This window comes from Pinus tabuliformis, chromosome 6 (assembly GCF_031772625.1).
Source record: "Pinus tabuliformis cultivar Carrire ecotype Pingquan chromosome 6, CPIR1, whole genome shotgun sequence".
NCBI lineage: Eukaryota > Viridiplantae > Streptophyta > Pinopsida > Pinales > Pinaceae > Pinus > Pinus tabuliformis.
The window spans coordinates 685,827,884-685,841,648 of NC_142292.1; the positions used below are offsets into that span (position 1 = coordinate 685,827,884).

General features: G+C 34.8%; 1 protein-coding gene across 1 annotated transcript; it reads right to left on the reverse strand.

Annotated features, from left to right (window-relative positions):
• Positions 1-10,562: 10,562 nt before the first annotated feature.
• LOC149260512 (uncharacterized) lies at positions 10,563-12,897 on the reverse strand. Its single transcript, XM_089459687.1, has 2 exons — positions 11,449-12,897; positions 10,563-10,835 (listed from the first exon to the last, which is right to left on the reverse strand). The coding sequence occupies exons 1-2, from the start codon at positions 12,895-12,897 to the stop codon at positions 10,563-10,565; spliced, it is 1,722 nt and encodes a 573-aa protein (XP_089315813.1).
• Between the last annotated feature and the right edge of the window lie 868 nt (positions 12,898-13,765).

The following is a 13,765-nucleotide window of genomic DNA, read 5'->3' on the forward strand; positions in this document are numbered from 1 at the left end:
AGGAAGTTCTCTTGCTTTTCCAAGAGAAACATCTTCATCGAATGTAACATCAATACTAATTTTGACCTTTCTTTGACCAGGAATATATATTCTAAATGCTTTAAATTATTCACAATACCCAACAAACGTACCTTTTCTTCCTATAGCTTCCAATTTGTTAACTTTTCCCTTTGGCACATGGAAATATACGGGACATCCAAATATGCAGAGATGAATAATTTTAGGCTTCACACCTGTAAATACTTCTTCGAGAGTTTTTTTTTCCAAAGCTTGATGATGAACCTTATTTTTAACATGTGCAACAACATGTGAAGCTTCGGCCCAAAGAAATTTAGGAAAATTTTGATCATGGAGCATCACTCGAGTGGCTTCTACTATAGACCTATTCTTCCTTTTAGCTAGACCATATGTTTTGTGAGTATATGGCACAATTATTTCCTTCTTGACAGCTTCCCTTTTGCAAAACTCAATGAATTCATTTGACATGTATCCTCCACCATTATCAGAACTGAATATTTTGATCTTCTTCCCTGTTTGATTTTCAACCAATGCTTTGAAATCCTTAAATATTTCGAAGGATTTATCCTTATGCTTCAAATAGTATATCCATGTATTTCTTGAAAATTCATTAATGAATGTGATGTAGTAGAGATATCCACTAATAGAGTGTACGGGCATCGATCCACATGTGTCAGAATTAATGAGATGGAGGAAATAGATAGTCTTGTTTTCACTAGAGGGGAATGGTCCTCTTGTCATTTTCCACTAGCACATCCTGGACATACTCCATCATGTTGAGCGTGAACCTTTGGAATCCCTGAGACCAAGTTCTCCAATTTCGGAAGAGCATCATAATGAATATGAGCCAACCTTAAGTGTCATAATTCACTTAGATGATTTGTATTATGAACCAACAATAGTAGTGGTCTTCCAGTGACCTTGTAGAGTCCTTCATATCTTGTTCCCAAAGTGAATGCATCTCTCATAAGTGAACCAACAGGCCAAGTAAGAACCTTTCTTTTGATGAAAGCAACCCTCATCCCTTTTTCTTCCAAAGTGAATATTGATACCAAATTCTTCTTTAACCCAAGCACATACATTACATCATGTAGTACAATATACTCCCCAAAATTCAAATGAAATTTGACGGATCCAAGACCTTTAACGTGATGCGTGGAGTTGTCTCCAAGAATTATTTTCAATTTGACTTCCACTCTACCAAATTAGTGAGAACTTCCTTATAACTAGATAAATGATGAGTGACCCCACTATCAACCAACCAACTATCCCACAAATCCAGAGGAGATGAACTAGTAAGAGCGGAAATAAGAATATATTTAGATTGATTTACAACATTACTTTCATACTTGGGGAATTTTGACTTCTTTTGTGGATGGTGATCTTCTTCATGATCACTTGGAGCATCTTTTCTTCTTCTATCATTTATTCCATTGCGTCCATTCCTTTGATCATCAATCCTTCTTTGATCTTTTAACATGTTGTTGCTGCTTCTAGTATTATAACATGGTCCATTGTTCTTCTCGAGGAAATCTCGAGCATAGTGCCCTTTCTTATGATAATTATAGCATTCAATCCTCACATTTTCCTTTCTTCCACCAGAATTTTGAGGAGGATGCTTTATTGATGGACCTCCTTTCCCTTTATTCTTCTTCTTCTTGTCATAAGCGATGTATGCAACGGGTTCTCCTTTTCATGCTTTTGAATCCTTCCTCTTGCTATCATCCTTGAATCTTCTTGAGTGAGCTTTCCAACAATTTCATCAAATGAAGGGAGGACATTTGTGTTTCTTATAGTAGTGATGAATGTTTCCCAAATAAGAGGGAGACCTCTTAGAGTCATGACCACTAGTTCCCTGTCAAGCACAATTTCTCTAACTCTTTGCAGTTGATCTCTAATACAAGAGATCCTCATTATGTAGGATTGTATGGACTCTCATTTGGTCATATTGGTGTCTTTGAGTTGATCTTTTAAGGTGGTGATTTCATTTAAATTATTGACCTCATACATGTCGGCTACCTTATCATACATGTCTTTAGACCTTCTCAAGTTTCCAACATATGCAAGTAGATTATCTTGTAATCCATTAGCTATAATTTGTTTTTCTTTCAAATCACCTTTCTTGTGCTTGTTCTTGGCAGCAACGGATGCATTCTCTGGAGGCTCTGGTACCTTTCCTTGAATGTAGTCCAAAACATCATTGTTATTAGCTAAGATCTCCAACCTAGATTTCCATGCAGAAAAATTAGATGAGTCACCCAACTTCTCATCACTCTTGAAGTAGGAAGTCATCTTGACTTTGACTAGATCGGTTCTTTCAACTTTCCAAAGATTAGTGCTTCAAGTCTTGTCTCCTTTAGGGCTTATCCTTGACCTTAGCTCTGATACCATGTTAATTTTCAGATTTTTCTATGTTGTATCAATTACTTTAGCCCAATTTCAAACTTCAATTAGCAATATTTCCAATTACAATTAGCCTTTCCATTCATCAATAGTAATTGAAGATAGAATAATATATGAAATGACAAAGAAGACAATCAACACATGAATAAAAGACACTAGATTTGGTCAAATACAAAGGAAAAACCCCACCATAGGAAAACCCTTTGAAATTCTTCTTTTATTAGATTGTCATAAAATGTTTAGCAGAGAGTACAATGAGCCCGATATAATATGATCAGTAATATAGCCCAAAAACTTAAGAAACCAGTTTACAATGGTAGAATATATCAGAGACAACTTGATTCAAACTTCAGCCAACTTTAGAAAACTTCAGATGATGGTCAACTGTAGTCAAACGCTTGGACACTCCCTTCAAGTTAGCGTGCATGCATTTGTAGCTCACTGGATGCTACCTTGGCCTTAACATGCATGCGTTCGTGGACAAGATTTCCCTATGTTGTGTGTGTATCTGGAACATAAACACTAAATTTGTGCAAGCTTCGGATCTAAGATTTTAGACCTCTGTACGATCTTTCCTTCACCAGTGTGTTGAACCAAATCAGATAGAAGAGAAGAAAATGCTTGATGTGATGAATCCAAATGAGCTTATAGGTCACTTGTATTTATAGGCTTCTAAGGGTGTCCAACAATTTCCATTTGAGGCTGACCTATCCAAGTTTGCATGAGAGTGAAGCTGACCCGATACAATATCCATGAGTGGGTGCACAAAATAAAAAATCAACTTCTGCTTGTCCGAATGAGGTGATATTTAGGTCGATTTTGGTCCTCTCGAAAATAGGAACTCAATGCCATCATCATCAACATCAAATGAGTAGTCCAAAGTAGAATTTGATCACAGTTGCATATTTTTAACAAAGTTGAGGTGGGATATCCATCAACTTTCCAATGTGTTTGGGCAATGGCACTTTAAGAAATTAGATATGCAAATTATTAAAAATTATTTATGATAAAATCAAGGCATCTTTTCTTTCACCAATCACATCAATTGAAATCAATGCATTGATTTAGTATACATGCATCAATGCATTGATTTCAGTGTACATGCAGTTTATTCAACATTGCTACTTTGTTTCTATTCAACCTATTTTGTTGTAGCTCTTGAGATACTTCTAAATAATATTCTCTATTTTTAAACAAACTAAGGAAACTGAGTACATTTAAAATGAATAGATCCATCTCATACATATACATATACATAATTTTGATCATGTACAAATTGTGCAACTATACTAAAAAACTAGAAACTAAAGAGCAGAGATTGACATTGATACTCATTGATGATACTCTCTATACTTTCAACCAAGTGAGGAATTTGAGTAAATTTCAATTTATTAGATTAATCTCAAACATATACATAATGATGATCATTTACAAATTTTGTGTGATCGCCCATGACTGAAACCAACATAGATCCATCTTAATTTTGAATCTATCAAATATCAGGAGGGATCAAATATTTCGAGATGCAAACTCTTTCACAAGTTTTGTGCATTAAAAGAGATTCACACTATCACATATTTGATCTTCTCGATACTTAATAAATCCAAAATTAAGATAAATCTAATTGATTTGAAATCCCAACTTAAAAATACATCATTTGTCTACCTATTCCATAATTTTATATTTTCAATTGATATATTAATATTAAAAAACCCTAAAAATTTAATATATAAAATTACAAAATACATATTCAACATTTTAATAAAACTTATGATCTATCCTCTACAAAAATTTCATGATCAAATTTGACCTCACTTTTAAATTGTTGACTTTTATATAAAACTAATAAAGCTATGTCTTTCATTTATTTTTAATATTCTCAAAATACTTGAAAATGCATTCTCAACTTCCTTGTCCGACTGTTTTCTTTAGTCTCCGTTTATTATGCACACTATTTGTAACTAAGTGAGTGTTTTGACCATTAGTATAGAATATTGGCCAATTAATTGACATCAATATGTTTTAATTAATATAATGTTTTACATGATCCTTTTACAAACTATAAATTACAATATATTTGTAATATATCTTTTTTTGCGAGAACAAAATATGTATGTTTTTAACCATAACTAAAAACTAAGACTTAGCTACTCTACATCTCTGATTAATAAAAATAAAAAACTCTTTAGTAAAAGGTGATATCCTAGCCCGAAAAAAACCACCCAACCCAAAAATTTATACCAACTAACGTGGTAGCTAGTGTACGTCTCCTTTGTATATACTCCAAAAACCACCCAACCTTTTACATTAGTTAATTTTGTTCCTTCACTCAATATATAATTCAAAATTGAAAATAGAATCTCTCTTTAAATCCATCGTGAAAAACCAAAAAGTTATACAACTAAGGTGGTAGTTAGTGTATGTCTTCCTTGTGTATACTCCAAAAACCACCCAACCTTTTGCATTAGTTAATTTTGTGCCTTCACCCAATATATAATTCAAAATTGAAAGTGGAATCTCTCTTTTAAGTCCATCATGAAAAGCGTTTATTATGGATGAATATAAAGTTTATTTAATCATGACATTTACATTATCCTCGATCTCCTTTTGTAATTATCTAAATAAGCCCATTCCAAGAAAGATAATAAGAATAATTGCAAGAGAAGATATTAATTTTTTAATTGATTTTTAAACATTTTGAAGTCCTCAATCAATTCATCTTTGAATAGTTAAATAATTAAAGGTATTTGAATAATGAAAGCTAAGGGGGTTAATTTATTGGAACGGAGAAATGTATTTGTTGGACTACAGTAGTTGCCAAACGGGCAGGGGTGAGAGGAAAGTATGAAATGGTTTGAGTTTTGGATTAGGTTTATATTTTATTTTATTTTATTTTTTATAAAAATAATTAAAAATATATGTGAAGAGTTAAGGTTGAATATGAAATAAATAAATAATATAATTTTAATGATAAGTTCACAATATTAATTTTATTTTGAAATTAAAAAATATTAATTATAATGATAAGATTTTAGTATAAATAATTATTTAAAAAAATATAAAAATAAATAATAAAATTATTTTGAATAGAATTAAATATTTTAATTCTTAGATGAAGATTATATAATTTTCAGGACTATTTATTTGAATTTTGGTATTGAAAAATTATGCTCCCTGTAATTTGAAATTAAGTGTATTGCAATTACCAATATATAACTTAGTGGTAAATTGACCAATGAAATAGGTTAAGTGCTCACAAATTGATATCATAATTGAACATGTACATAATTTTCAAAATTATCCTCATTAGGGATAAAATGGTTAATCTCAATTTTAAATTAATGGAAAATTATTATTGTCAAATTTTTTTAGAAATGTATTAACATAAAAGGGAAAATGAGGATTGAGTGTTTATAGAGATACATACATATTTCTTAATAAACTAATTGCTTTAACTACATGGTTGAGTCTAGACATTAGAAGAACAAATTGGAAAGAGCATTCAAATGGTATTTATAGGGTGGAAGGCAATTAATAAAAATATGTATAAATTGCAATAATTTATATAACTTTATATGTTTACATAGTTTCCTCTTTAATGTAGATTAGAAAGGATGCTAAACAATGTTTTTATAAGAGTAAATATTTGAATATAAGCTACCTCTCTCATCCAAAAGATGAATCTCCAAGATATCAAGTTTAAGTAATTAAAAGTTAAGCTTGAAGAGAGTCTCCAACTAGAATGGTAAGCACTAAATTTAGTTTGCATAATGAGTCATGGAAGCGTGTATTCATCATTGGATGACTAAACTCTCTCAATATGTACCAAATCTACCTCACCCGTATAAGTCCCTAAGAGATCTAATCTATGTAATATAGTGGGATTTACAAGGAAGTCAAAGAGTTATAACTTATAAGGGATGCCTTGAAAATGAAGTTGGAAGTAGTTCTTTTCCAAGAAAACCAAGAAAGTTATTTCAACCAATTCAAGGAAGAGAAACAAAGAAATGGTTTCAACCAATTCCCCATTGAAGGAGAAATACAACCTTGACAATGTTAAAAACCATAATGATAGTTTTACTAATCTTAAAAACCAATTAACAAATATAAAAAAATGAGCCAAGGGGTTACACTACGACTAAAGACGTTGAGTAGGGAAGGAAATAGCCCTACATCAACTTAAAAAAAAAGTAATCTAATTAAGATGATGTAAAATTTTCCTGATACCCACATCAACTTAGAAAAAAGGATAATCAAATTAAAATGATGTAGAATCTTCATATTTTCAACATGTATTGTCTCTCCTAAAAACTGAAAAATTATTAAAAAGAACATATATTATCTCTGGTAAAAATTTGTTAATTAAAAAAGGTAAAGAAAAAATCCACCCTTAACAACTATAATATTAAAAAATTAAATTAAATATTTTATAAAACAATTAAATTAACCCAAAAAATAATTCTTAAAAACTTATAAAAATAGTAATAAGATTTTCATTTTAAAAAAATAATAAAATGAAACTTTTACATCACTGCAAAATAACAAATAACAAATAAATATATATATATATATATATAATAAAACCTCTCATTTTTATCTATAAAATTCTTCTTCTTTATATTTATAAATAAATATACACAATTGATCATATTACATGAAAATTCTTAAATTTATACGCAATTTATCATATTACATGAAAAAAACTTAAACTTAATTTTAAATTCATTAAAAAAATGCTAAGAAAATCCTCTCAAAAAATAAAAATGATCCCCAAAACACATACATAATCATATTAACTTTAATCAAGAACTTGTTAATGAAATGAATGATGCGTTGTTCCTCGAATAAAGCGAAGCCATGGCCAAAAACTTACTTGAAAATATACGCAATTGACAATGACCGATTAAAAAATGTTGAAAGTCTTGAATTTTCTCTATTTATTTTGCCCACGTCATCGATGATACTACATGTTTTCTATTAAACTACGCTTTAATGAAATATGATATATAAGGTACGTAAATTAGCTACTTAAAATATTGAGGAATATTAGATGGTGTGCACGTAAGAGGGGTCCACGGAAGCAAGAGAATCGTGAAGAGAATAGGACAAAGAACTCACCACCCACTTTGGTTACGTGTTTCATCATTTCAAATTAGATTAGATGTGACACATTCTTTGCTTTTGGACCATTGAGGTTCTCTTCCATTTCATTAAATCGAATATTACATCGAACTCCACCCATTGCCATATTTTATGTTTGAGTTTGCATCTACCAAAGGGAACTTGATTGATACATGGCTACAGTGTTTGGGTTAGCCATGTTGATTATGATGGTCATAGCTATCATGAAGTTTATAGATATACATTGAAATTGGATTGATAGATGGATACGGAGATTGGGTTAGGTTAGCCACGTTGATTATGATGGTTATAGTTATTATGAAGAGTTTGGGTTAGCCATGTTGATTATGATGGTCATAGCTATTACGAAGAGTTTGGGTCAGTTATGTTGATTAGGATGGTCATAGCTATTATGAAGAGTTTGGGTTAGTTAGGTTGATTATGATGGTCATAGTTATCATGAAGTTTATTAATATACATTGAAATTCTATATATGTAATTGTGGAGGAATTTTACATTATTGTGGTGTATTTGTTGAAGGACTAATTCATGAATATAAATATATAAATGTGTGGTTTAGTTTTTATTTATATATTTAATTTTTAGTATAGTATTTATATGATTTTAGGTTTATAAATAATTGGAAATCACTCTTATATTATGTTTGATATGTGTTATTTTGTTATTTTTTAGGTAGATTTGATTTCATTTTATGTTAAAGAAAGTTTTATTGGTGGTAGTGGTGATGATGGTTGATTGGGGTTGGGATGGATCATCTTCTCATCAAGGAGTGTAGTGAGGCAATGATTTTGGAATGGAGTCTTCAAAACGAAAATTTGGGTACATTTTGGGTCCACTGTGTTTTTCAATCAATAGTTTTTTGATCCATTGTAGACTAATTTTAGATAAAAATTATATATGGGGCCTCCACTTAATGTTCATATAGTATTAAAGAATACATAGAGTTTCACTATATGCTCATAGATGCTCTCTAAACCTTTATGTTGTACCCCACTTCCAATATATCTTTCCAATAAGAAAATTCCATTTTTACTATATATTCCCTATTTTTACTAAATAACCTTTTTATACTTCCTAATACCTTTATACCCCTTAACCCCCCACCAAAAAACATAAAACATCATATAATATATTAACTATTTTTCACAATTTAAAAAACCCCTTTATGAATGGATGTGATAAGATATTTGTTTACAAGGTGAAGCCCTAATCGAATTATAGTTGTAATTTCATCTAGGTTAACACATTTAGGTTTCAAGCATTGTATAATATTTGAAATATTATATTATGGATGGTGAAGTTATTAGAGAGAGAGAGAGCGAGAGAGAGAGAGAGAGAGGGAGAGAGAGAGAGCGAGAGAGAGAGAGAGAGGGAGAGAGAGAGAGAGATTTTGCTTCTCATTTAGGTTGGTTTTCCTAATTAAGGGTTTTTAGAGTAAATCATATGTGAATTGTGTAAAAGTGTCATTGTTATTCTTATGTTGAAATTATGTTAATATTGTTTTTCTGTTGAGAATGTTGGACACCTAATCCTCAATGGGTTAGTGTGGAAGCCAAATAGACAAAAAGAAGTCCAAGAGACCTTGGGATGTGAAACCCAATGGTCAAACCATGTACTATAAATGTATATCACTCGTTAAAAAAAATATATTCTCATGTTTTATCTTTCAGATTATGTTGCTGCCCATGTGTGTTTAACATGGTATCAGAGCAAGCGTATTCCTGCCCTGCATAATTAATTTGAGCCATTTGTTTTATGGCCTTTATGTGCAGATCATTTCTGCCATCAATTCTACATTTCATGAATATTTTTCAGCTAAATTTTAGCTGCAACCTGTCATTTCTCCAGCACCATTTTTTGCCTCTTTCTGCCATATTTTCTCTCTAGGTTCTCTGGGCTCTCTGCCATATGGTATTGTTAATCATTGTCTGTGCCCTCTATGCTCCCTGGGCTGTACATAATTGTCCGACTACATTTTCTCTTCGCTTGGTATCTTCGCTCCTAACAGCTGGCGCCATCTGTGGGAATCGAAGGCAGAGATTCTTCTTGCAGAGAAGAGGTGTAGAGCAGCAATTTGCCTGAGATTTTTCCAGTACTCACTGTATGGAGCAAACCCAATTGCTCTATCAAACATCAGTTGATAAGTGAATTCCTTGATGGACCTATCTGCAAAGGCCGAGCTGTTAAGAATCGCCTAGTAGATTCACGATTTTAATTTTATCTGTGGTGAATAGGTAAAATAAACATATATCTCCAACATTCAATTCAGCGATTATAGAGGAGAATTAGAATCTGGAAGTTCATATGTCTTCATTCTTTGTGTTTATTACATACAATTTCAGTGCATTGTATTGAATACATATGTATTGGAGTTGGGTATGTGTTGAATGTTGTGTAATCTCTTGAATTGATACATATCTCTCATACCATTGGTTATCCGCTCTCCCCATTGTACTGTGTTTTACCACTGGTCTTGCATACCACAATTCTTTGCCACCGCATACTACTTAGAATGGTATAACAGCGCTGCAATTTACCATTATTCTCTGACATGGTATCTGACATGGTATTATTTTCTTCAGAAGAATGTCAGTTTGTCATGGATCTTTTCTGCCAATTTTATAACCTCCCTTACTCCTCTGACATAGTCCTACTACATTGCTCTGCTATGCTGCTCGAATTGTGCTAAGACTATGAATTTGGACTGTTGGGCTTAAGAAAAAAAAGAGAATAAGGCGGGAACAATACTGAAAACAAATCTGGAATTTGTGATTTGTGAAAACAGGATCGCGAAAATAAATTTTCTGGCGCGAAAAATCTGCCGCAAAAAATCTGTCGCGAAAGATCTGTCGCACAAAATCTGTCGCGAAAAACTTGCCGCACAAAAACTGTCGCGAAAAACTTGCCGCACAAAATCAGCCGCACAAAAATTGCCGCAGAAAATCTGTCGCGAAAAACTTGCCGCACAAAATCTGTCGCGAAAAACTTGCCGCACAAAATCAGCCGCACAAAAATTGCCGCAGAAAATCTGCCGCGAAAAACCTGTCGCACAAAATCAGCGGCAGAAAATCAGCTGCACAAAAACTGCCGCGAAAAACCTGTCGCACAGAATCTGCCGCACAAAATCTGCCGCACAAAAGTTGCCGCACAAAAACTACCGCGAAAAACTTGCCGCACAAAACCTGCCGCAGAAAATCTGTCGCACAAAAAATGCCGCAGAAAAACAGAAGCACTAAAAGCTGAAAACAAGTGCTTGAAGTGTCTGGAAATAACTGAAATACATAAGAAATGCTAAAGACATAAAAATGCTAAGGACATATTGGCAAAATTATGAAAGACACATAATTTGCAAAGAAAATCTCTTGTATTATCAAACTAGTTTCGTCCTTAGAGGGACTCATCAGTGATACAAAAGAAATGAGATACAAGCTGTCCTTATAAAGCAAACATGGACAGGGCAAGTGCATGGTAGAAACTTCTAGAATAGTAATTTCTAGAAATAAAATATTCTAGAATAGGATATTCTAGAAATAGAATATTCTAGAATAGGATATTCTAGAAATAGAATATTCTAGAAGGATTTTTAAATATTTAATTTTAAATGTTAAAATATTTAAATTTTTCAAATGTGCACTGCTCCTGAAAGAATCATGGCCGAGGATCTGAACTGCTCATGTAGAATGTCCCGATCTTTCGCGGATTTCTCCAACAGATCAAAGGCTTGGGAATATGCTGTAGCAAAGGGTAGCGCTGGAATTCTCCATGCAGTTTAGGGTTTAGGGAACCCCCAAGGTTTAAAGCTCTAGTGGCTTCGCAGAAGTCCAGCTTCAACACCAAGGGGGCCCTTTTGAGGCCAGAAGAGTGAAGAGGACCTCGCGCATAGACCTGCTGCATTAGAGCATCCCTTTGATCCCAATGAACTTTGGCAAAACAAGCCTGGAGAAAATCCGGTGGATAACCTCTCGACCGAAGCCTGGTGTAGAATGCACGCCTGAGCTCTAGAAACCCCAACTCACTGCTCTCTCGAAGAAGGTATCTCTGCAGCTCGTTGACCACGAATGCCACTTTCTGGTGCCGAGGATGCCATGAAGAGAAAGGAATGTACTGATAGGCATTCAATGGTTTCTGAAAACATCGAGTAGAAAGCTTTCCAGAGGCATGAAAGTGTGGACCTTTGAAAAGCACAATGTCCAAAATGTTGACACTAGAAGATGAGATGCAAGAAGTGATTCGAATGTGCTCTGGGTAGATGGACTGGTAGCAATCTAAGAATTGAACCAACCTGTCTCTGGAGCCATCGTCGATGAAGCGTCTGAAGAGCTGAATCTCGGGAGCAGGAAATCTTCTGAAGACTTCTTGCTCAAGGTGGCAAAGAAAGAGGCAGGCATAAACCACAGCAAAGTTGCTGCCCATAGCTGTGCCTCGAATTTGCCGGTAGAAAGTGCCATCAAACTGAAGAAAGTGCCATTTAAGCACCAATTCTGCTGCACTTACCAGAAAGTTGACATCTTCTGGAGTAAAGAGTTCAGCAGTGCTTTGCTCAAGCATTTCCCGTAAGGCATGCAAGCCTTCCTGAGTGGGAATGCTGGGATATAGAGACTCTACATCAAAGGTTACAAGAAATGAATCAGCAGCAAAACGCTTGGATTCAATATCCTGTAATAAAGTAAGAGAATCTGGAAGATGATTAGGTTGAGCAAGCAAGGTGCTGAGAAGTTTATAATGCAAGAATTTGGAAAGAGGTTCCAGCATAAAACCGTTGTAGGCACAAATAGGCCTACCAACAGGCGGGTTTTTATGAACTTTCCAAATGAAATAGAGCCTGCAAGCTCTAGCATTATGAGTTTTGACTTGCATTATGTATTCCCATTGTTGCACTGAAAGAAGATTTCTATATCTGGCTTGAAGCTGGCTGAGAGATCTTCTGATGGCCATCCATGGAACTGCTGCATACTGCCTGTAGACATTGAGATCAGAGAGTTGCCGGTGAGCTTCGGCAACATAACTATCTCTGTCGAGAACAACAATGCCCAGATTTTTATCTGCTGGTTTGATTACAATAGGGAGACGACGAAGACTCCTTAGTGCAAGCAGCTGGGATCTAGAGAATCTGGGTTTGGAGGAAAAGTTTACAGAAGCAATGCGGTCTTGAAGGATGGATAGGCCAATATGAAGAGAGCGATTAAGGTCAGGATCATTGATAGGAGGTTCCCAAGTGGGATTGGGCAAACGAAAGGGATTGTAGGACTCATCTACAGAAAGTCTGAAAAACCGCCTAAGACGACAAAGACGAGAAAAATAAGCATACTCTTTGAGAATGTCATCTATGGCCATGGGGGGAGGCCGAGGAATATATTTATGCCCTAGGCCCAACAGTTTGGTTTGGTTGAAGGAAAGAGGAATGGAAGAAAGATTGTGGATAGCAAGATTGCTAATCCTATGATCTATCTGGGAAGGAGTCATTTTTCCAAGCAGATAAGCCAAGTAAGAGGCTGGACTAATGGAGGGCAACCAAAAAAGATGACGGAGCTTGCTTACACTAAAGGAGCCTTGCCTTTGTTTCGTGCAAGGTTCTGGGGAAAACTTTGCTGCAGTGGTGCATATGGGGCAGCTTCCGGATTCAAACCAGTGTTCTGGAAAGGCTGGTTTTGAACGGAGGCCGACTGCCTAGCAACAGATTGAGTGGAGCGATTCCCTCGGCAGAACCGCCCCCTACCAACCCCGTTTTTTGGCTGAGGTTGCTACGTAATAAGCTGCTGGGGCAACTGTTGAAGCCACTGTTGTTGTCTCTGAGGCTGTCTGCGTAGTTGTTGGGGCTGATTGCGCAGAGGCTGCTGGGGCAGCTGTTGCCTCTTCTGACTGCGCAGAGGTTGCTGCTGTAGCTGGGGCTGATGCTGCTGTAGCTGGGGCTGATGATGCTGCTGCTGCTGTTGTTGCTGTTGTTGTTGTTGTTGTCATTGCTGCTGTTGCTGTCTACGCTGCTGGGGCTGTCTACGTTGCTGCTGCTGCTGAGGTGCTGCTGGGATGCCAGAAGTCTGAAGCTCTATGAGATAAGCAAGTTGATCTTGCAGAGGCTTCAGTGTAGCATCAAATTTCTGTTGCTGGGCCTGAAGAGATTTAGCAACTTCTCTTTGGACCAGTACAGAAATTGCTTCTTCACGGGGAATGTCATTAGCATGCTTAGCTAATTCTTCCCGTGCAG

What these genes read in the sequence shown, in the direction of transcription:
- LOC149260512 (XM_089459687.1), bottom strand. Translation starts at nt 12,897, where the DNA reads ATGGCCATAGATGACATTCTCAAAGAGTATGCTTATTTTTCTCGTCTT. An exon ending in GGGATGCTCTAATGCAGCAG is followed by an intron (nt 10,836 to 11,448) that starts GTCTATGCGCGA and finishes TATGTATTTCAG; the next exon opens with TTATTTCCAGACACTTCAAG.